The sequence below is a fragment of the Condylostylus longicornis genome, unplaced genomic scaffold (genome assembly GCF_029603195.1).
Source record: "Condylostylus longicornis isolate FDR11 unplaced genomic scaffold, ASM2960319v2 ptg000027l, whole genome shotgun sequence".
In the NCBI taxonomy this organism is placed as follows: Eukaryota; Metazoa; Arthropoda; class Insecta; order Diptera; family Dolichopodidae; genus Condylostylus; species Condylostylus longicornis.
In genome coordinates this window covers 7,718,142-7,741,567 of record NW_026577996.1, presented here as the reverse complement: position 1 = coordinate 7,741,567, position 23,426 = coordinate 7,718,142, and the positions used below count along the sequence as shown (strand labels likewise).

The following is a 23,426-nucleotide window of genomic DNA, read 5'->3' as shown; positions in this document are numbered from 1 at the left end:
CATTCCAATATTTTTAAAATTTATAGTGAGTCTCAAACTGTGTACGGTAATATTTAAAACAAGATGTTCAATCTATCAGTTGATAGATGTCACTATTCCGAAATGATATTAGTGGCATGGTGGCATAATATATGTATATTTATTATATATGTATACATGCATACTTTCTTTATACACACCAACAACTCTATAAAATTAAATTAACCATTATGATTCTTGTTTTCTATTTAGAATGTATTAAAATTTGAAATTATTACAAAATTTCATTAAATTTATATTTAAAAACAAAATGTAATATTAATAAAAATTGTTAATAAAACATTTATGACAATTCAGAGTATAATATATAGGGCGGTGAATCTCGAGCGGGTGCGGCCCTCCACGCACCCCGGCGGTGGGAAGGGGAGGAGTAATTTTATTTTCCAGAGAATATTTATGATAATTATTTGAAATGTTTTCATTAATGAAAACTCATGCCACTTTAAAAAAAAACTTTAAAAAACCACTGGCGTCACAAATTAAAATGATTTGAAAGTTCATAATATATAGAGCGACATGAGAGTGTAAACGCTCTCTTAGTCAGGCGTATAGTCGTTGAATAACTCATATGTAATAACTGCATATATATATACCCTAAAGATATCAGAAATTCAGAAATTATAATTTTATGTCTTATGCTTTTAGTTATTTTTCGTTCTCACTCTTTGTATAACATTTTTTCACCTGTTTAAATGTCAGCTATAACTAACATTTTTCTATAATGTTTCTTTATTTAACCCCTCATTTTTCTCTAACTTTAATTTTTATTACACACATCTCTACATTATATTTGCCTACCTATATGTATGTATACTGTCGTCTGTGTTATTCTTATTGGTATATTTGTAACTTTTAAATGTTAACCAAAAATGAAAATTTTTTGAAAAATTTATTTAGTTTGAAAACGAACGTTAAGGTATAAACAAACGGAAATCGTTACGGACTTTTATTACCGGTTTAATTTTATTTTTCTTTTTTTTTCTATTTTGTGATTTTGTAAATACAATTTTGTTTATTTCCTTTTTTTTTTTGTTGTTTGTTTTTTCATTATATTATTTAATTGCAACAGCTGCATTTTTTTAAGGGTTACACATTTTTTAACACTAATAAAATATAAAGTTGTTGTGCCAGTAATCTTATATATACACGCTTGTGTTTTGAAAGTGGTTTGGTTATTCGGGAAAAAAAAATCACGTTTATTGGCAAAACAAAAACAAAGAGAATATTGTAAATAAAATAGAAAAAAAAAATAAACAAAAATATTTTCAATGCACATTCTTGTGCATTAATCTTGCGTAATTATTAAATTGAAAGCATTTTTTATTGATAACGAGAATTATTTAATAGCAAAATTTTAAAATTTTAACAAAAAATTTAAATAAAATTATTGTGAATGGCATTTTCAGATTTTTTTTTTGATTTTATGATTTTTTAAATAAAATATTTAAAATTTTATAATGCAATTGCAGACATATTTGACGTTATTATGTCTATACATAATACGTCATAATAATGTTGAGTTTTATAAACTTCTTCATAAAGTGATTGTGACAGTTTATATACATATATACCTACCTCATTTAAGAAACAGTACAATTACACATCCAACATGCGCTATAATTTTGAAGTCAACAAATGAATTCTTCCCAAACATGATCAAAATTATAGCATTGTTTGATATTTTCGAGTTTTAGTGCGTATGCAATATATTATTTCTATGTAGTCCACTTTCTTCTATAATATATTCAACATTAATTGAATAGAAAAAAAATTTATTATATTTTAAAACAAAATTACTTTTACATTAAAACCTTTTAATTCCTTATCAAAAATGCTTTAAGATAATTGAGTAAAATACGTTCAAAATTACAATTTTATAAAATAACAATTTTAGTTTTTTTATATATTCTCATATCTAAAGAATTTAAAAGCTTAAATATTATAAAGAATTCCAATTTAAATGAATTTTCAAAAAAAATGAATGATCGAATTCGGCTTAGTATGAAAGCTAAAAAATTTTTTATCACTCACAATTTTTCATGACTTTTAAGGCAATACTTGCGGGAACATAATATGTAAACCAAACTAAACAAGAATATTATGTACGGTATCGTGATAAAATTTACAATATTATTTAATACAATTAAAATTTCAAGAAATTCGAAATCATATAGCAAATTAAAGAACATTACCAAACCGTATTTAATTAGTTTTTGCTTATAACCACAGAATTTAATAATATAACATAAATAACATACTTTACAAGTTTTTCAACATTTTTATGTAACAATAACACAAATATTTTAATTTTTTCTTAAGTATTTTACATTTGTAAAGTTTCTAATATTTTATTTTTTTGAAAAAAATTAAAAATTTTTTAATTTTAATTCATAAATTTCGTAACCAAAATGTACAAGTTGCAATTTTTTTAATTTTAATTCTTAAAATTCAATTATTTTCGAATATTATTTAAAATTATCAAAAAAAATAAAATTACAAAGAAATTACAAAAACTTGAATTAAAAAATTTATTAATTACATTTATATTTCTTCTATGTAGATTCAAAAAGAGTTTTAATGTTAAAAATAAAAATTATGGAATTAATTTTAAATAAAAAAGAAATTTTCTTAACACTATTTCTATTATTAATTAATTTCAATATTATAAATGGTTATGGATTTGGAAGATGTCCAAAATATCCATCAATGCCGAAATTTAATATGACAAAGGTAAATAGAAAAATTTAATAAATATTTTATAAAATTAAAATAAGCATATAATTTTATTTTTAATTAATTTATTATTATTGTATATTTTAAAAATATTTCAATTAAAATTAGAATCAAAGATAAAAATGATCAAGGTGAGTTTATAATAATTAAATGGAAATAAAATTGTAATAATTTACTTTATTTTATAATGAAAAATTATTACTTCCATTTAATTTAAATTTGAAGAAATGTTGAAATTATATAAATCGATTTTAATAATCCCAGAAACCTCAATAATTTTATTTAAATATTAAAAATTTATTCATATTTTATAATACCATTGTACAATTTTTGTTGCCGGAAGCCATGACCTTCTCTTTAACAGAAACTCATATATACAAAACCATAATATAATGCGAAAGTCCTCCAAAACTAAAAAAAAAAACGAAAAAATGGAATGAGATTAAAATTATTGCCAAAAATTATATAGCTATACAAAAGAAAAATAAAAAATTATTAACTTTTTAAATAAAGAATAAATGGGAATGGCTATATAAAATAAAAATTCATAATAAAAAAATATTTATTAGTTTATTTTGCAAATTTAAATATTAAAGTGAGTTCTCAAATCGCCATATTTATTATACTTATATAATTAATTATATTTTACTACTCTTTTTGTTACAATCCAAAAATTTGAATATTTTAAATTAAATATGAATGTGAAAAAATTAAGTGTGACGCATATTTTAATAAAGTTGAATCAAACCAATAGTTTGTATTGTAGCACTTTTCCGTTCAACAAGTGAAAATATTTAGAACCTGGAGTCTAATAGATAACGGTAAAATTTAACGGCCATTTTGTTTTTGAACTTGAAACGGTATGCCGTAGTAGAAGAAACAATCCACTGCTTTTCTGCGTTTTAAAAATACTTATGGTTTCACTGCAATAAATAGCTAAAAAAAGACATTTTTAAAATTTTGCGTAGTACAACTTTTAGAGGTAGGGGAAATAGGTAAAAATCTTCTTCTACTGAAATAAGTTTCTAGTAAAAATCTATGTACATATGAAATTTCAGCTTTCTATCTTCAAGGGTGTAGAAGTTTTGTAAACATGTTCACAGACGGACGGACAACCGGACAGAGTGAAACTTATATAAGCACGTTTTTTCAAAAATTTTTTTGGAAAAGTGCTTAAAATAGATCTACAATATTTTTTTAATGCGCTCTCATTAAAATAATAACCTTAAATCTATGATAGCATCGTTTTGAAACATGTGCTCTTATTTTTCTCTCACAGTTATTCAATTTAATATACAAAAGTTTTTAATATTATAAGAATTTATTTAAATTAATTTGGTAATGGAATTAAAGTTCGTCTATATAGTAAAAGACAAAAAAAAATTAAGAAGAATATGACCAGAAAAAACACGTGAATCATTTAAAAAAATTTATTTTTATTTTTCATTTCCGCGAATAAAGAGAAATTTTTATATTATTGGAATGTTGAATAAATTTCATTACGATGGTTAAATAACCCTATCATGCTCTTGTGATACATACATATATCAATTACTCATATACATATTGTGTAAATAAGCAAAATTGTAAACTTTTTCAGTTCTGGGTAAGAATAGGAAAACTGTAATCCACATTAGTGTGTGCACATGGAAAAACAAGTGAAAAACACAAATATACGTCAAATATCACATATTATGTATGTGTGTCCATTTATTTCTCGAAAATAATTCGTATGCATCATTATGTGTCATGAAATATGTTCAAAGCCTCTTAAGTAATTTTATTTTGTTGAACTCATTGTAGGGTTAATTTGTTTACACCCCATTTCATGATTTTATAAATTAGTGAACTAGTTTGTAGAGGCACCGATATATTACTCGTATCTAGATACATTTTCTCAATAATTGGATTAATTTAAATAAATTTTTACATTATAATCTTGTTTGAACTAAATATATAAATAAAAAATAATTTAATAAAAATAATACGAGTAGGTATAATTTCAATGTAACCTAAACTCAATGTCATTTGAGCAATATTAAATTGTAATTGGTATTATAATATTTAATTAAGATAGACAATTTTCACCAAAAATATATGTACATATGTATGTAAATGTAAATAAAGAAAATGTTGATCCCTAAACGAATATTATTTACCGTTTTCAAGAAATTTCAAAAAATATGACAGCTTCTGACAATAATGTTAAAATTTAAAATCGGCTTTTTCTATGCCTGCTGAATTACATCTTTATAAATTCAGCAAAATTACATTGAAATTTATATTAAATTCTACAAGTCAAAATTTACAGCTAATTCATATTCCCTCTTTTTTTTGTGTTTTCGCATGTAAACAAGAGATAGTAGCTGTCAAAATATTGATTACATACAAAGAATACGTTCAAGAAGTTGTTTAATGTGTAATAATTGCAGTGTTTTAGCAATTTGTGCTCCGGACCATAATATTTTTCACGTTTTTTGGAAAAAATAACGTTAGGATCAGTTGTCACCCATAAATTCAAGTTGTTGTTTGCCGTCAAAAGTTCTAAATTCTAAATCGAATTCTAGAAATACTACTGATTATATGTATATACAACCAATAACCTAAAAACTACATTATATTCTTTCTTTTTTTTAATATTCAATAAGAATATAGAAAATAAATTACATATGTATGTATGTATTTAAAAGAAAGTTTTTCATATTTCTGTTCGAAAACCTCAAATTACAAAAAATTACAAAAAATTTTCAATTTGATTAATGCTTCTTTTATGCACATGCATAAATTATCTATACATACATTCATTAATATACATACATGATTGCTCACGTATACAAAATGTAATCTGGATAAATATTTTTTTTTTTTGTTTTCAAATTCATAGTGATTTGAATTACAACAATATTTTGTACAAAATTGTTAGAAACTATAATTCAGAACAAGGTTATTATAACCTAAAAAATATGCTCTTGTCTACAAAAACAAAAAAAAAAGAGGTTAAAATAATTTTTGTTCTCATTGTTCTCCTCGTTTTTTGTTTGTTGTTGTTTTAATAAACATATTTACATATACTTATATTTAGGTTACCAAATTTTATGCAAGTTCTTTTAACAAAAATTTGAATATATTATAAAAATAAAAATAAAAATTTTGAATGCAATGAATGCATTTTTTTCCTCTAACCATTTCATTTTAAAAAAATGCAATAAATAAAATGACACAATATCATTATTTGAAATCTCTACTTGAAATTAAAATGACATCATCTCATCTTAATACCATTTTCAGTTTCTTTTCTCAACCGATTACCTTAAATTAATTCACTTAATACGAAATTTTCTATTAAGGAAAAAAAAACACAATTTTCTATTGTCATCTACTCATGATAATTTTAATAAAAAAAAAATTTTATAAAATAAAAATATCAAAGTCAAAAGTAAATAATAAAGAGAGCCCCGTTTAGATGCATGACAGTCGACAAGACAACACACTACACAATTATTTGAAATTTTCGAATAATTATCAATTTTTATATGTGTGACTTAAAAACTTCAAAAAATTATGCAATAAACAATTTTTCGTTTTTAGCGGTGCCTGATGATGGTTTTAGTTTTGACAAGTTTATAAAAATATAAATTATAGAGAATAAGAAAGAAAAATAGAAAATAAGAAAAAAAAAATAGATTTTGAAATGTGCAAAAAAAAATTTTTGTTTTTTATTTTTTCATATTTAGTTTTCTTATTAGCACAGAAATGAAGAAATTCTGTTGAAATTTTTTTAAAATAATCATGCCTACACCTTATAATAGCATCCCTTTAAATATAATTAGATAAATTTAAATCATAAAATATGAAGAGAACAAAAATAATAGGAGTAATTTATTTTCAGTAAATTTTGAAATTCGAATAATTTGAAATTTTTATTTTGAAACATTTCTATAATAGCTGTAATAGTAACTCCATCTACACCATTACTGTTTTAAAAATTATTGCCAGAAAAAGATCGTATTTCTGTCAGACCTTATCAAACTCTAACATCAGTGCAAATAGTATACATATTTGAAAAATGTCGGATGTTGAGGAATTACTTGAGTATGTTACAAATCTATACTAAAGTAAAATAATTGAAGTTTTTTGGGTTCAGGCAGACATGCAATTTTAAGCTTTGCAATTACTGATTGATTGTAAAATCGTTGCGCGTGTACATCTAAGCGACTACAATAATGTGTCAATGCAAATCGATTGCGTTAACTAAAAGTTGCAATGAGTTTGTGAAAAAGTACCAACTGTTTGATTGTTTAATTCATGGAATCATACAGTAGCTCGTGGGCGCGCTTGAGTATAAACCTATAAAATACAAATAAGCAATCAAACAGTTGTAAAACTAAAAATTGCATATTTGCGTGTCCCGAAAAACTGCAATTATTTTACTTTGTAAGGGCATAACTGCGATTTGTAAGGGCATGTCTAAATTCACATAATTAGAAACAAAAAAAAATTGCTTAAAACCAAGCTATGCATATCGTTGGCGAGAGCGAATAGTTTTGGTACTATGTACAACATACTCATATTAATTATACCCCATTATAGGTATCATTCACACGTTGACTTGTACAATTTTACACGTGTTTTCATTTGCTTACTTGAGGAATCTTTAATTTTTTATTTTAACTTTACAAAATTATAATAATTACGAATGTCTTAATATTACAAAAATTTAATTAAATTAATTTTAAAAAATAATTCTTTTTTTTCTTATTTTTTATGATTATAATGCCGGAAACTTCTCATTTACTCTTCGTTTGCCAAATCAAACAACTAGATTATTATAATTCATGTTAAAAGATTAAAACTTTTATTATTTTTAATAAGTGGTGTCTGTTTGACTAACCTAATACAAAATATTTTTTCCAGTTTATTTTCTTTCTTTTCTTTTCATCATATTATTTTCGTTTTCTTTTTCACTTCTTTCTTTTTTAGTCTAGTCTTCAATAATATTAAAGAAAACCATAAAAATCATATTTCTATTTCTTTTAGTTTTAACAACTATAATTATAGTAAAAAAATATTAAAGTTAGTCATCAGCTGATCAAAAGAAAATGAAAATTCCATAATAATTGCATTTTATTTTTTGCTTTGCTTTCAACCTCTTCTTTTATCGTTTTACATATATAGCAATTTCTTTATTGCAACCATAAACAAAGAAAAAAAAATATGATGTGGTCAGCACATATTCAAAAGAAATGTCAATTTTTTTAAACATTTATTTCAAATTAAAAATGAACTGTTAAGCCTCTTGTTGATGGAACGGCAAAATAGTGTTTCCCTTATTGGAAGCAAGTAAAATTCGTTCTCTACAGATACAGTCAAATATGTAAAATTGAACTTTAGTGAATAATTGGTTTACATTCTCTGACATTTGTTTTTTCCCCTGTTTCAACAATTAATTATGAATAGCCCATAATTTCTTTGTATATATGGGCAAAACTGTGAATTTGGTCTCTGAGAATTTGATATCTAAAAAAAGCTCGAACTTTCGTTAAGAATTTTTTTAAAAATAATGAAAAACTTAAAATCAGTCCATATAAAGGGTCTTGTTGTCTCATATATCCTAAATATTACGAATTCATCACGTGTCCAATGAAATATAAATTTTCATTAAAACCGGCATTTTTGCCTGAAATTCGGCATTCGAAATTTGGTGCTATTACATGATCTTCCTTATTATATGCAATGCGATCGGTATAATAAACGTATATGTAAGTGATCAACAAAAAAAAAATAGTATGCGTATAATGTTTATGTGTGTGTGTTTGTATACTAAATCTATATTATATTTTTATATTCACCATAAAATAAATAACATTTTATTTTTGAAAAAAAATTTCCGCTTACCAAACTACATAAATGTATACGAATTATTATAAAGAGAAAAAAATTACATACATGCTGTAAATTCGTTTAAATATTATAAAGTATTAAAAATCATATGCAAAAAATGAAAAATTATAAAAAACCAAAAAAGAAAAACAAATATTAAATATTTTAAAAAATCAGGAAGAAAGTAATTTTATTTTAATTGTAAAAAATTATTGAACGATCCCAACCATGTTGACAACTATTTTGAATCGGAAAGAAGAAAGCAATTCATAAGTTTTAGTGTCTTTCTGCAATCATTTACCCCTAAAATATTTTAAAATACACCTATACTAACTTTATTGTAATTAAGTTTATTGAATGCTTGTTAATATTTGTATTACAATTTTTGTTAAAATTTTATAGTTTAATTGATTGAACTTTCATTTTAAAATTTAATATTTTTGTGTCTTGAAACTATAAAGCATAATAATTCAAGCAATGAAGGAATAAATTCAAGTGAAATTCAAATTTAATTTTTAATATACTTTGGGACATCTACTTATATAAAATTGCCATGTGCCTGGTTACAATTTACCATAATCCAAATATGAGCAAATCGCTTTTTCCAACAAATTTTCATGCAAAATTATTTCGAAACCTTCAGATTTCTCAAAAATTATTTGATTTTCCTTTGTGCATTTAAAAATCCTCTGAAATATTTCAAATTTTTTACAGAATATTCCAAATTTTAACAATTTATCGCATCTTTTGTACAAATATATTATTGTCAAATTATTTCAACTTACTTCAAATTTCAATCATTTTTATTAAAATTCACCAAATTGCCATTAAAATACAAATTTGACCACACAAGTTATATTATACTAACATAAATTTAATGGAGTTTAATTCAAATTAACTAGAATATAGAAAAAAATGTGTACATATTTAAGATCATTTTTTATTTTTAAAAGAAATTAGTTAAATATGAAAATTAGCTTTTGTACCAAATTAAATATGCAAACATTTGCACATTATAAAAATTAATATTTACACAATTATCGGTGAATCTTAGATACTGGCACACCTCAAATTTTATTTAACACTTTTCAAATTTTGTGATGATTTTTGTGTTAATTAGATAATAATTATAAATAAAGAGGAAAATTATGAATTGAAATTAACTACACATAAAACTTACAAAAAACATAAAAAAAAAACAAATATTGTAAAAATTTAAAAATTTTGTTTTTTAAAATGCAAAATTATTTAACAAGGAAATGCAATTTTTTGTGAAAAGATGTGCAAATGAATTAATTAGTAAATTGAGTCTTCCAACTGCTTGATAGCAATTTAGTTGTATAATAAAAAATGAAAATAAATTTTGAGTTAGTTGCAGATATAAAAAAAATTGCAATTTATAAACTATTCACACAACTGTGATACTTAGTATTTAAAGTTATGACGTAATGTTTACCGCAAAGTCCCTCTTAAACAAAAAATAATTTGTAATCAAAAATAAAAAAAAGCAATAATAACTATGTATATTCACTTTTTTCTTGCGTTATATACACCTATATGACAGCCCCAGGTGAGCCTTAGCTCTTGATTAACCACTCGTCTTCATTGCGCTATGTTAAATCGCTTATGACATCAGCCCTCCATTTTAACTTTGGCCTTCCTATGTATCTCTGCGTAAGTGATCTTACTTACTTCCTTTTTAGACCACTTGTCTAAAACTTGGGACATCTCCTTGCGATGCAGATGTCACAGCCATCTCAACCTTTGTGATTTAACATAGTTGACCACATCCTCGTTTTGAATTATGTTAATCAATTCTCAGATTGATTGTATTTCATACTCATTGTTTTCATTCAATTTTGGACCAAAAATTCTTCTCAATCTTTTCCTTTAAAATATTCGTAAATTATTCATATCACACTATGTTAATGTCCAAATTTCAGAACTATAGCACAATATAGATCGTAAGATCGTTTTATACAGCTGGAGCTTACATGATCTAGTCAGAAACCTTGATTAAAATAGATGTATTATTGAAAAATATGCTCTATTTGTAATTAAAATTTTGTGCTTTATGTCGCTGTTATGTTTAACGTACATATACGTACATAAGTATATACAAATTTTAACTCTTAAGTTCTCATTCGATTTTTTCATTGATCTCAATTCTTAAAACATAATGAAAATTAAAAATGTTTTTAACTTAACTTCAATATATAGAAAATTGTAACACTTAAAAAATATGTTGGAGAGATAAGAGAATGCCAAGGTCTACCACTTTTTTTATTTTATTTTAATTATTTTAAGATTTTCAATTGTTTTTGATCACAATTAAATTATTTTTCTTATTTTTTTTATATTTTCTTATAATTCTTTTATATATTTAAACAAGAATTTAAAAAACATATCGAAATTCGATATGTATAATTTAAAGTATTACAGTAAACTGTCCCAAAAACGAACCATTATGATGATTCAAATAGGTTTTTGCAAAATTTCTTAAATAGTTAAATTACATTACGAGCGTGTCATCGTTGTGCTCTTATCACTCACTTTTCAGTTAACTTATCAATCATTTTGTGTATCATTGTGAACTGTCAAAAATAGTTGCCGTGGCGCGTTGCGTAGGCTACCTTATAAAGATTCCTAAAATAAATTGTAAATGCAAGTGTAAAAATAGAATCAAAATGGTAAACAACAACAGCCGCTAGCTGTGAAATACAAATTTAAACTATTTTGCTGCCACTGGTGTATTTTATAAAAAAAGTTTTGATATTTCGCCGCGGAGAATCGCTCCTGTTCTATTTTCAACTCAAATATAAACCCGAAATATGTTTTTTTTTTGTGTAGACATCCAAATTCTTATGTAGAAATGTGTCATAATTAAATTTTCTGTAGAAATCTGTAAATTAATGGCTAAAGTTTTTCATATACATATATTTTATAACGGGAACTTACTGTTAAAAAGTGTCATAATAAAATTTATGTTGCAAAATTCAATAGCATTTTCCATTACATTGTATATCACACTTTTTGTTTGATTGTTTGAACATTAGAAAATGAACTTTATAAGAACATTTTTATAACACAAATATGTATGTACGTATATGTAGAATATTTTATGTACCAAGGTTTGAAAAAGTTGTTTAGCCTTCATTAAAATCAATCACTTTTTTCTTCATATTATCCAGCAATAAAGCTGTAAATAATACCGCAATTATTTCTTTTATTTTTTTTTATTTAAGTTTATAATGAAATGGCATTATGTAAAGCGATAAATGAACCGTCTTGTAGATAATGTGAGTGATTTCCCCGAAACTATATAAATTTCAGGATAACGCGGTATTATTCTCGGAGACAATAGACAAAATTTATATAATAATTAAATTATGTCATATTTACTAACTTTCATATTGCACGATTTTCAAATTTTGTTGCTTATTCAATAATGCAAGGCATAATGTATATGATTCCAAGTCAAAAAATAGAAAAAATCTCATAAAATATAATAAAAACTTAAAGTTCAATATACAATTCGCTTGTTTAGAGCAGAACTATCCTAAGTCCATTTCTGTCAAAAAAAATTTAAAGCAGTATCAGCTATGTGAGATCCTAATACGCTATTGATGTATTATAAGTTGTTCGACTTAAAAGTCATTCGAGCGTAATAATCCCAGTTCATACTTATTTTATTTATTCGAACATAGAATTATCATTCAAAACTAATACAAGTGTTTAATGCTGTTTTCCGAGAATTTAAATTAAAATAAAATTTCGACCTTTAATTTTCTGTCCTAAACCATTTTGCAAATTGTGACTTAGAATATTTCCGCTCTAGACAGGTGAATTGTCCATGTATTCTGGGTTAAGAGCTCATACAATGTACTTATTACCCACAATAAAATAAATGTAAGCAAAAAGCGAATTAAAATCAATCGAGTGTAAAAAATTTTTTTTTATAAAATATCGGAGATATTGGTTTTTATCGTGAATATAAAAACAAGTTGCCATTTATTTGAAAATTTACAAAAAGAAAGTTTTTAAATATACGAAAAGCAAATAAGAATATTTGTTTTTGTCAAATAAAAATTAGAAAGTGACAAATAAGAACTTTCATTTTTTTATTCATAAATATTTTTGGTCATTTTTATACCCAAATACAAAAATAAATATTACAAGAGTTGCAAATTAACGAAAAAATTGCCAAGAAACACTCAATATTGTGAATAAATTAAATTTTTTTTTTTTTTTTGACAAGTAAAATGTTGACCTTGAAAATTAAAATTTTTATAAAATTTTATTGTTTTTAAGCCCGAATCTTTTAATAAAACGTAAAATTTTAACTTAATAGTTAAGTGAAACAAGAAAAAAAGTTTTTACATTATTATATAACATGGCACTTGGCAAATATAATTACATTATACTTACATACATACATAAGTTCACCATTAAAATCACAATTAAATTAATTGACCATTAAAAAATATTGATAAAATAATTGAGGTGATTGGATATTGTTGAGAAATATTTTAGTTTTCACTATAGAATTTCAAATTTTCAAATTGACTTCCAAACCTATCACGTCAAGTGATGCAACTAACAGAATTTGAGTGATACCTCCAACATGACATTTGATCCAACATGACATGCGAATATTCAATTGCAGTGGCATTTTATTTGTAACAGCAATACGGAAATCAGTAATTACAACTTTTAATAATAGCTTATACTAAAATTTAACCTAAAATTGGAGAAATATCCCAGCTACACATTTTTAATGACTGAATAAAGTAGGACGATGAATATTTTGTATTTTAAAAAATTCCACATTTCAAATGAATTTTATGTTTTCAACAAGTTTCTTGTACTTACTCTCATGCTATAAAAAATGAATATACATACTCGTATGTACGTACCTATATACTTAAAAACTGCAATTACTTATATAGTAATTACTTGTAGCTGGATACCTACATATATTAGGTATGGAGACACCTATGGAAATAATTTATAATATCTATCATATCAAACATAATTACACTTGCCATAAATAGATTTTTTGTGGTAAGTGTAATCAAACATTACAAAATTTTATTTTAGTATAGATTTTGGTATAATAATGTACGCGAATTATCATATAACGGTAAAATTTAATTAAATTATGCTTACTTATTAATAATTCAAATCAGGAAAATTTTATAATTTTTTCTTACTTTATACCCATATTGTATTTGAATTTATTATTCAATTTTAATTTTTATTTTATTCTCGTTTTGTCTTTTTTTTTTCAACTCTCTCTAATGGGCCGTTAATCAACAATATTACAAATTCGATTTGAATTCAATTAGGAAAAAATGTCGTGTGCTTTTTTATTTACATATTATGTATATGTATTCTTAGATATGTTAGAAATTTAAGTACCTTGTACCATAGACTCCTATAATGTATATAAAGATGTCTGTGCTTGTACACATTGCGTATTAAATATAGTAATAAAACTCAAATATATTCAAACATATTTATGTTTCTATTATATATTTATATATACATACGTACAAGAATGCGTATACTGTAATATTTTAAAAATTTCGGTGAAATCTGAGAAATTTAATCTAAATTTTGGGGCTACAATTATCTTTCATTCGAAATTTATATTCAAAAGTAAATAAATTAAAAGCATTTTTCAAAATTCTAATATTAAAATTGCAGTAATGAAGCATTTATACAAAACTTAGTTTATGAATTTGAGTTTCTTAATTGTACAACAATCTAGTGATCACTATCTTATCACCCAGAACCCTTAAATGTCATAGAATACAATTGTGGCAGATTAATAACGTTTAAAAGGGCTCTCTATATCTCCCATAAGAACACATGTAAATTTCACAGCTGTTAACTGTTACTCTCTCTTAAGGTTCAGGCTTGTATTTCTGTCAGCCGTGACATGTACATACATATGTATTATAAAAACTATTAAGAAATTTATTTCAAAATTTATCGCTATAATTCCAAAAGTCGAAAGATTTATAAATAATTTTATGAATTTAAATTAAATAATTTTGTTTTACCAACTTTTACTTTAATTGTAAGAAAACAAAAAATTAAAACATTAAGTTTATTATGTACATACATACGTACATACATATATGTACGTATAATACATTTATGGTAATTCTATTAGTTATTCAATTTATTTGTAAATTTATTTGAATAAAACTTATAAAAGTTTTCAAAAAAATTTTCGATCGCTTGTTACATTACTTACATAATTATTAGTTACTCCAAATTATTGAGTTCACTTAAATAGTAACAAAACTTTTTTAATATTTGCGATGAGCTAGAAAATTTAATTTCTTGTTTTTCTTCCTAAATAAAATATAATCAAATTTATAATCGAACACAATACTTTAAATAATTTAAAAAAGCTGGTTTTTCTTATATTCAATTTTATTGCACTTTTACTTTTTACCGTTTTACGCAATTATTAATAAAAAGTCCAAAAACTTCTTATTGTTACCATAATAAAAATAATAATTTATTCCAACACTTACACTACATACTTATAATAACTATTCATACACTATATAATATGAATGTCTGTATAGTTACTCTGTGGTCAATCTATGGCACGACACCGTTAAATACAATTTACTTACCGTAATTGATGGAATTTGTCGTGTTTTGTATTTAAATTATTAAAATAATTTTTTAAATTTTATTATTTACAACATGTTTTATTTTTTATTATATTTTTACTATATTTGATTTATTTAAAAATCAAATATTGCTTAAATTAAATTATCAATCAAAATCGGTATTGGAAGATGGCACAAATACAATTTAATTAATAAAAAAAAACAAATAACGAAAATTAATGTTGTAACAATAACAATAAAACTAAAAACTTTAAAATCAAAAAAAAAAAAAAAAATCAACAATTTCACTAATATTATGTCAACAGCAAAATGAAAACAAAATTAGCTAATTAAATTTAAGCGCCAATATAAATTATTTCTACACATTTTTGTATAAAATTAGTGATTATAACAAAAAACCAATCCATGATTTATGGATACTTGTTCTTACTTTTATGTTTCGCAGAATAAAGACTAAATATCGGACTGTAAATAACAGAATACTGAAGTACTATAGTCTTTTTACCAAATTAAACAACAATTCTTTCGCCCACCTAAATTCAATAATTTCAAAACTATCTGCTATTCAAGTACATATTTCTTTTCGTTTTACATGACGGTAAAAAAATAACTTTCAAGGATTTTTGAAACTTTATTTGAGTTCAAACAATTTGAAAATTTTAAAAATACATCAGAAATCGTAGCAAAATTATGAATCGTAACAAAATTAAACATTTCTACAATACTTAAGCACAAAGATAATGCAATATATAAGGCGATGCATTTGTTACAAACGAAATTAAATAAGACATAAGTACATACAACTGTTAACCAATAAAAATATAACCATTTAAATTAAATAAATTTTTATATTTAAAGTATTTTAACAAATTGAGAATAAATTTAAATGGTAGTCTAACAGATTTCTAATTGGATTGTTAACTTTATTCAAACTATGTTATTTATAAAAGCATATTTGATGGCTATCAAGAGTTCAAGTGTTAAAGATCAGAAAAATAATCTGTAATAATTTTACAAGATGTACATATATATATAGTATTAAAATTATTATTAAAATTTTTCTGGACTTTTATCTGAACTTTACCTTTGATATTTTAATTATTAAATGTGGTTGTTTAATTAAACATTTAATTAAAATTATTTTTGTTATTTTAAATTTATTTTTTTTTTTTAGATTTTGGGTTCATGGTACGAAGTTGAAAGATCATTTTATTTACCGGAAATAGCATCTGGTTGTACAACTTTAACATTTCAACCGGAAGCTGAAGAATTTCGTTATGGTGATGGATATTATAGATTGGAAGTTGCAATAAAAACAATAAATAGATTGTAAAAAAATTTTTAATCATATTCTAATAATCATTTCAAAATTATATACTTTTTGTTTTAGAACTGGAACCCCTTCTGTAAGTCTTGGTTATGCAAAACCAGAAAATAGTAAATCATCAATAATGGATTTTAAAGTAAGTAATGTGAAATTTAGTTATGCTTGTATTATGTAAAAATTTAATAATTTTTAACTGAAGTTAAAATGTCATACTTTTTAAAAAATATCTTAAAAATCAATTAACAATTTAATTATTAATCATTGAAAAAACTCTTATGTATGCACTTTTTTCAAAATATTCTTTCATTTTTTTTTTTAGTTTAATACAAGATTTCCTGAAATAATAGCACGTTTTCTACCAGGCTCCGGAAGATATCAAGTTCTTTATACAGATTATGAAAATTTTGCTATATTATGGTCTTGTTCTAGTTTTGGACCAATTGGACATGCTGATCAAATATGGATATTAGGACGTGATAGAGATTTTTCAGCAGAAATAAGAAAAAGAATTTATGATTCATTAAAAAAATTAGGTTTAGATCCAGATCGTTTAATAATTAGTAAAAATAAAAATTGTCCAACAACATTATAAACAAAAATATTATTTTGAAAAAAAAAAATAAAAAAATAAAATGAAATATTCTAAAATAAGTTTAATATAAAACTCAAGACTGGATTTAATACCGAAGAAATTTAAAATTTATAAAAGAAAAAATATATAATTATGTAGTGTTCTTACAATATTGGATATCATTTAAGGCAAAAGAAAAACATTTATAGAAAAAAAAAATTTGTATAATTATAAGATTTATCGTCAAATTTTTTAAAGAAATCATTTTTTTTTTAGTTATAACTTAAACTAATCTTTGTATATGTAATTTGTACTGTGATACATTTTAATTTAAAAATAAAATCAATTTAAATAAGTTATATAAAAAAATAAGAATCGTTTTCATTCTTTATTCTTCTTATTATTCAAATTACTTAAAAAATTCTATTAAAATTAAATTGATTGATAAAAATTAATTAAAAAATTAAAAATTTGGGGAATTTCGATAATTCAGTTGTGCACCGAAAATTCTAAATTAAATATTTTAAGAAAATTTTTCAACATCCAACTATCCAACTAACCAACTATTTTTCCAAAATTTTGCAATTTGAATTTATATTAAAATAGACTGAATTATCGAAAATCCAAACAATAAAAAAAGGAATCAAATTTATGCCACATTTTTAATATAAATAAAAATATTTTGGGTGTAATAATTCAATTCATAAACTTTTATTAACCAAAACAAAAAATTAAAATACAAAATAACAAAAAAAAAAAAAAAGAGAAAAAATAATAAGGAACTTGAAAATTGATAATGAATGAGTGATTTTTCGACAACAATTTTCATTTTGAAATTTTCATAATTATGATTTTCTTCAATAATAAATGTATTGTTCTAATAACTTTTTCGGACGGCCTCTTTTTCTACGACTGCAAAAAAAAATTAATTGTTATTTAAACCCCACTATAATTTCTCTATTTATAGAAATTTTTCAAAATTTATAGAAGCTTATTACGACATACAAAAAACTTCAAATCAAAAATATTTAAAAAAATAAAAAAAAAAATCTTATTTCCCAAAGTCCTTAAATTCATCTTATCTAAAATAATCTGATCGACTTTCACATACATTTAAACTAAAAACAAATTATGAAACAAAGAAAAATATCTTAAAAACTACATTAATTAAAATAATCAAATCTAAAAGTCTTAATTTGGTTAAAAACAAATAAAAACTTTTGGATGTAATTGTTTTTTCCCCAAAAACAGCCCTTGATTTTTCCCTTTGTATTATCATTATTGCTACAATATTACTATTACTATAAATTTTATTATTTATATTATTATAATCTATAATTTATTATAATAATAATAATAAAAACTCATTTTATATACACAAATTTTAGATATATATATATAGATATATTTTATTTGTTTCAGTATTTACTACCTAATATAATAATAATATATAATATATATGACAAGAAATATTTTGAATTTTAGTGTTTGTTCTTTTTAAATTTATTTTTATTATATTCTAATATTTTATGATCTTACCTTTATAGTATATATATTTAGATATTTCTAACTATATATAACCATAGAGATACATTATTAAAATTACCATATATTCCAAAAGTTAGGTTTTCTTCATTTTAAATAATTTAGGAAGTTTTTTTTTATTTAATTAATTAATCTTAAAAATTAATTCTTAAATTTGAATTTATTATTTATTAATTTTGAGAATAAAATTTAAATTTTATTTTATTGAATTTTTTTTTCTACAATTAATTTTATTTTTGTGAGTTTACTTTTTTTTTCATTTTCTTTTAAAATGTTGCTATAATATTGCATTGTTTTATTGGTTTTGTTTTTTTTTTTTTTAATATAATTTCACAAATACTTTTTACCCTAATTTAATTTGCGGCAATTTTTTTTTTCTTTTTTAATTTATTTTAAAATATTAAAACATACATTTATATCCTGTCTCATAGTATGTAATTTAGTAATAAAATATTTAAATCATATTATTACTACAAAAATTTAGTAAAGCTGCAATCTATTATATAAAATCTTATAATTAAAAAAAATATACATAAAAATTGTTTTTTTTTTTAATATTCTACAAAAGCACATTTTCCAACTTAGGTTCATTTGAATTGAATAAGTAAATTAGTTAAAAAAAATATAATATGAAATTTAAGACATTGAATTATTATTTTATTAATTATTTATACAATTACTATAAATAAAAACTTGAAATACTATGTATTTTAATGCCATAACACAAAAATTCAAAACACATACTTTAGACAGTAATATTTTTCTACTAATTTTTTATTAAATGTTTCAATTGTCGCAATTTTAAGTTTCTTGAAAAATAAAAACGATTAAATCTAAAATACAGCAAATACATACAAAATAAAATAATAATTTTACTTAAAAATAATAAGCTAGAAAGAAATAAGCTCTTAAAAGTTAATACTTGTTTTTTAAAATTATAAATACCTGAAATTTTATAAAAAAATTAATGAAATATCAATAAAATTTTTATAAGTCTTTAAAAGAATCTTACATATTCTAAAAATTTAAAAATTAAAATATTTTATTAAATGCGTGTTAGTAGTATGAAAATATAAATATGAAACAAAACGACAAAAACAAACACAACTGGTGCTTTAATATGTTAAAATATTTCTTCACGTAAAACAAAAAAAAGATTTTCAAAATTTTATATCTTACAAATAAAAAAAATTAATTAAATATTAAAAAGAAATATTGTGAAAATATTATTAAAATTTGTCATATATTATTGATGTAAATAAATATAAACTTAACAGGTTTTGCGCATTTTGTAGAATATTCAGCCAATTTATTACATGTAATTAAAAAAAATACATATATCGTAATAAAAATCAACCTTAATTATATAAAAACTATTTAAAATTCATTAAAAAATTATTAATTAATATTCACACTCGAAACTATTACCTTCACAAATGAGTTTTTTAAACTCTGTTTTGTTTATAAAACAATTCAATATTTTTGAGATCTATCCTCAATAAAAAAAAAAATATATATTTTTTTTGTGTGTTTCTTAAAAATCAATTCTTCAAAAATTATTGAACGTTACAAAGTTATACTACAAATACAAATTAAATACATTTAATTATTTTGGTACACTTAAACCTAACGAATACTCTCTGCAGCTCCAATAAACCTTGTCAAATTATTTTTAAAATTAAAAAAAAAAATCGTCACTGCACAATATGTATTTTTTTTTTCATTCGACACATTTCTAATTAATCTTCTCATTAAACAAAAAAAAAAGACGAAAAAAACACGTAAATTGTGTAAAAAATTAAAATAAAAAATTATAGTTTTCTCTTTATTTTAATCTTACTTTGTTGCACCATGAAATTCTTCCAAACATAATTTGCAACTCCATGATCCTTCTGGTGGTGTTGTCAATGGCGGCTGTAAACAATACATATGATACCCACGATCACAATCATCACAAAATAATAATTGATCATCATTATCTGATGTACCACATATTGAACAATATTTACATTCAATACATTGCCAATGATATCGTTTAACTGATACTATCATATTAGGTGTAAATTGTAAACATGTTGGATGACCTGATCTTCCACAATCTGAACAAGATACTAACTCTTCAGGCAAATTAGTTTTTTTGTTTTCACGTGCATCACCCAAACAGAAATCACAATATGGTGATGGTTGAGCTTTACCACGATCATTTCTTACTTGTTTTGATGCTTTTGATGTAGTTTTCGTATTATTGTTACTGCTACTACCACTGGTACTCACATTATTATCAGATGATGAAGTTGAACCTAAATTGAATGCGCTTGCTGTATTCCCAGTTGTACTATTTGTGCTATTTGCTGATAAAGTTGCTGTACCTGCTAACAAAGATAGTGGCTGACCATCAGAAGAATCTTCTCCGGGAGACATTTTTTGTTCAGGTGTTAAAACTGGCATTTGTATATCATCACCAGGATTAGATGCTGATGAACTGTTATTTGTTGAAAGTGATGGTGGTGGAATTGTACTGGAAGCATTTGAACCTCGACCGCGACGTCCTTCACCATCCCCACGACCACGTCCTCTACCACCTCCTACAACATATTATAAAATAAAGTAAGTAATTTGGTTTTCAATATAAAAAAAAAGTAAAACATTTTAATTTACCTCTTCCACGTCCTCTTTTAACAGGAGTTGATATACCATCTGCATTACTTTTTCTTGCAGTTTTACCTTTCTTACGTCTTGGCTTACTATATGATTCATCAAAATCTAAATCCGAATCAAAATCTTCTTCAAAGTCTTCAAAATGATTTAAATCCATTTCATCATGATACCATTTAGTTTCTTCATCATTACGGTGGCTATCTTTACTGTCATTATCAGCTGCTGCTGTTAAAGAATTTGCATCACTGGTTCCAGCTAAAATATTTTAAATTTTATTTTTTTTTTAATTTTATTATATTTAATTGAAAAATTTACAATTTTTATATTAAATGAAAACATTCAGAGCAATATAAATTGAACACTATACATTTATAAAAATAAGCCCAATAACTAGATATATGTGTATATAAAGCTGTTTTATTTTGCTTGGCCATTTTCCCACTGGCATATTAAATAATGATTCATTTATTTATAAATATAAAATTTTAATATTTCATTCAGTAGGTATATAAACAAGTATAAAAATTTTCTCTAAAATTCATAAATATAATCATATGGGAATAAGAATGTACAAAAAATAATAAATTATAAATAAAAATACATATAAAAATAAATGTAGGCTGGTAGGAAGGTAGGTACCTATATAAAATCACAATTCATATAATATTTATTATACTATATCTGTCTATAACACATTCTAATTATTCAGAAATATAAAGTTTATTGCTCATTAACTTCTTTATATATAGGTAAATTTTTATTTTATAATTTTGAATCAATTGAAAGAAGACGCAGTATTTCTTTTCTACATTACATACATAATATATCATTTATATCACTATACACAAATAATATGTATTTATCTTAAAACTTGTATGATATTTTACGGATGGGGATATGTAGGTAGGTAGGAAGATAGGTACCCACTTAAGGAAAATAGAAAAAAACACAAGTTGAAAAAAGATATTCCTTATTATGCCCTCAACTTTTTTAATCTCATATTGCCATCAATTTGACTTGTATGTACATTATTATAAACTCCCCGCGCAATTTCCTCTTATTGGTTGGTAGATAAGTGAGTATACCTACCTACTTATATATAAAAAATTCTTCTCACACAATGTAAACAATAAAAACAAAACAAGACATCATCATCATATCATTAAATAAAACAGCCTTAAGCAAACTAAACACGTAAAATCAATTTTTCTGGGTCTAGTTATTTGTTGGAAAAAATTTATATGTATGTATGTAAGAGGAAATGTATCGTTTTTATTTTAATATTTTCCAAATACATATGTATACATAACAAAATAAAAGAAATCAAAATATAAATTACAAATTTAATTTTTTTTTTAACAAAATAGGGAAGAAATAAGAAACGAAATGAAATAAGAAAATAATAAAAAAAAAAGAAAAAGGAAAAAGGAATAATGAAGATACCAAAAAAACATTATGCTCACGCTTACCTGAACCAGTTTCACCTTGATGATGATGATGTTGGTAATGAGTTTCACGAAATTGAAAAGCCTTGTAACTTTGATGGTGTAACAAATATTGTCGTTTCGATTTTCGCCACCTTGACGATGGATACGTATAAATTTGTCCATCTCGAAATCCTGGTAAACGTTGTCTTTTACTCATAAACAATGCACAATGATTTTGTGCAACACCAGTTTGTGGATCTAAGAATGGCATACGAAGACGGCGTTCTATACATAATCTTGTATTAAAATTTTCACTGTTTTCTAAAATTTCTTTGTAAGCAGAATCATTTAAAAAGTTTTGTATCTTTTCAAAATTTGTAATATTTGCTATCTGTATTTCAGTTGATGCAGCCATAATTTTATATTGATTTTAATTAATAAATTACTTTTTCACACACAAATCTCTTAACAAATATGTAAGGAGAAAAAAAACGCTCAAGTTATATATTTTTTGTTTCAAACAAAAATGGGCTCTTTTCGTACGTCAATTACTTTGACTGCAAATGTCAAACATTTAAGAGTACTAAATG

The 23,426-nt window shown here is 23.4% G+C and overlaps 2 protein-coding genes across 4 annotated transcripts; one reads left to right on the top strand and one right to left on the bottom strand.

Moving 5' to 3' along the window:
* Positions 1–942: 942 nt before the first annotated feature.
* Positions 943–17,491, top strand: LOC129607388 (apolipoprotein D). Of its 2 annotated transcripts, none has more exons than XM_055518373.1 (5): positions 943–1,035; positions 2,600–2,769; positions 16,483–16,637; positions 16,699–16,771; positions 16,955–17,489. In XM_055518373.1, exons 2-5 carry the CDS (start codon positions 2,617–2,619, stop codon positions 17,225–17,227), a joined length of 654 nt encoding a protein of 217 aa, XP_055374348.1. In that variant the 5' UTR covers positions 943–1,035; positions 2,600–2,616; the 3' UTR covers positions 17,228–17,489. The 2 variants fall into 2 exon arrangements, with proteins under 2 accessions (XP_055374348.1, XP_055374349.1); XM_055518374.1 differs by having other exon boundaries at positions 946–994; positions 16,955–17,491.
* A 510-nt stretch (positions 17,492–18,001) lies between these two features.
* LOC129607352 (zinc finger protein ubi-d4) lies at positions 18,002–23,372 on the bottom strand. Of its 2 annotated transcripts, none has more exons than XM_055518307.1 (4): positions 22,879–23,372; positions 21,410–21,664; positions 20,592–21,336; positions 18,002–18,118 (listed from the first exon to the last, which is right to left on the bottom strand). In XM_055518307.1, the coding sequence occupies exons 1-4, from the start codon at positions 23,249–23,251 to the stop codon at positions 18,064–18,066; spliced, it is 1,428 nt and encodes a 475-aa protein (XP_055374282.1). In that variant the 5' UTR covers positions 23,252–23,372; the 3' UTR covers positions 18,002–18,063. The 2 variants fall into 2 exon arrangements, with proteins under 2 accessions (XP_055374282.1, XP_055374281.1); XM_055518306.1 differs by lacking the exon at positions 18,002–18,118 and adding an exon at positions 19,333–20,495.
* Positions 23,373–23,426: the final 54 nt, after the last annotated feature.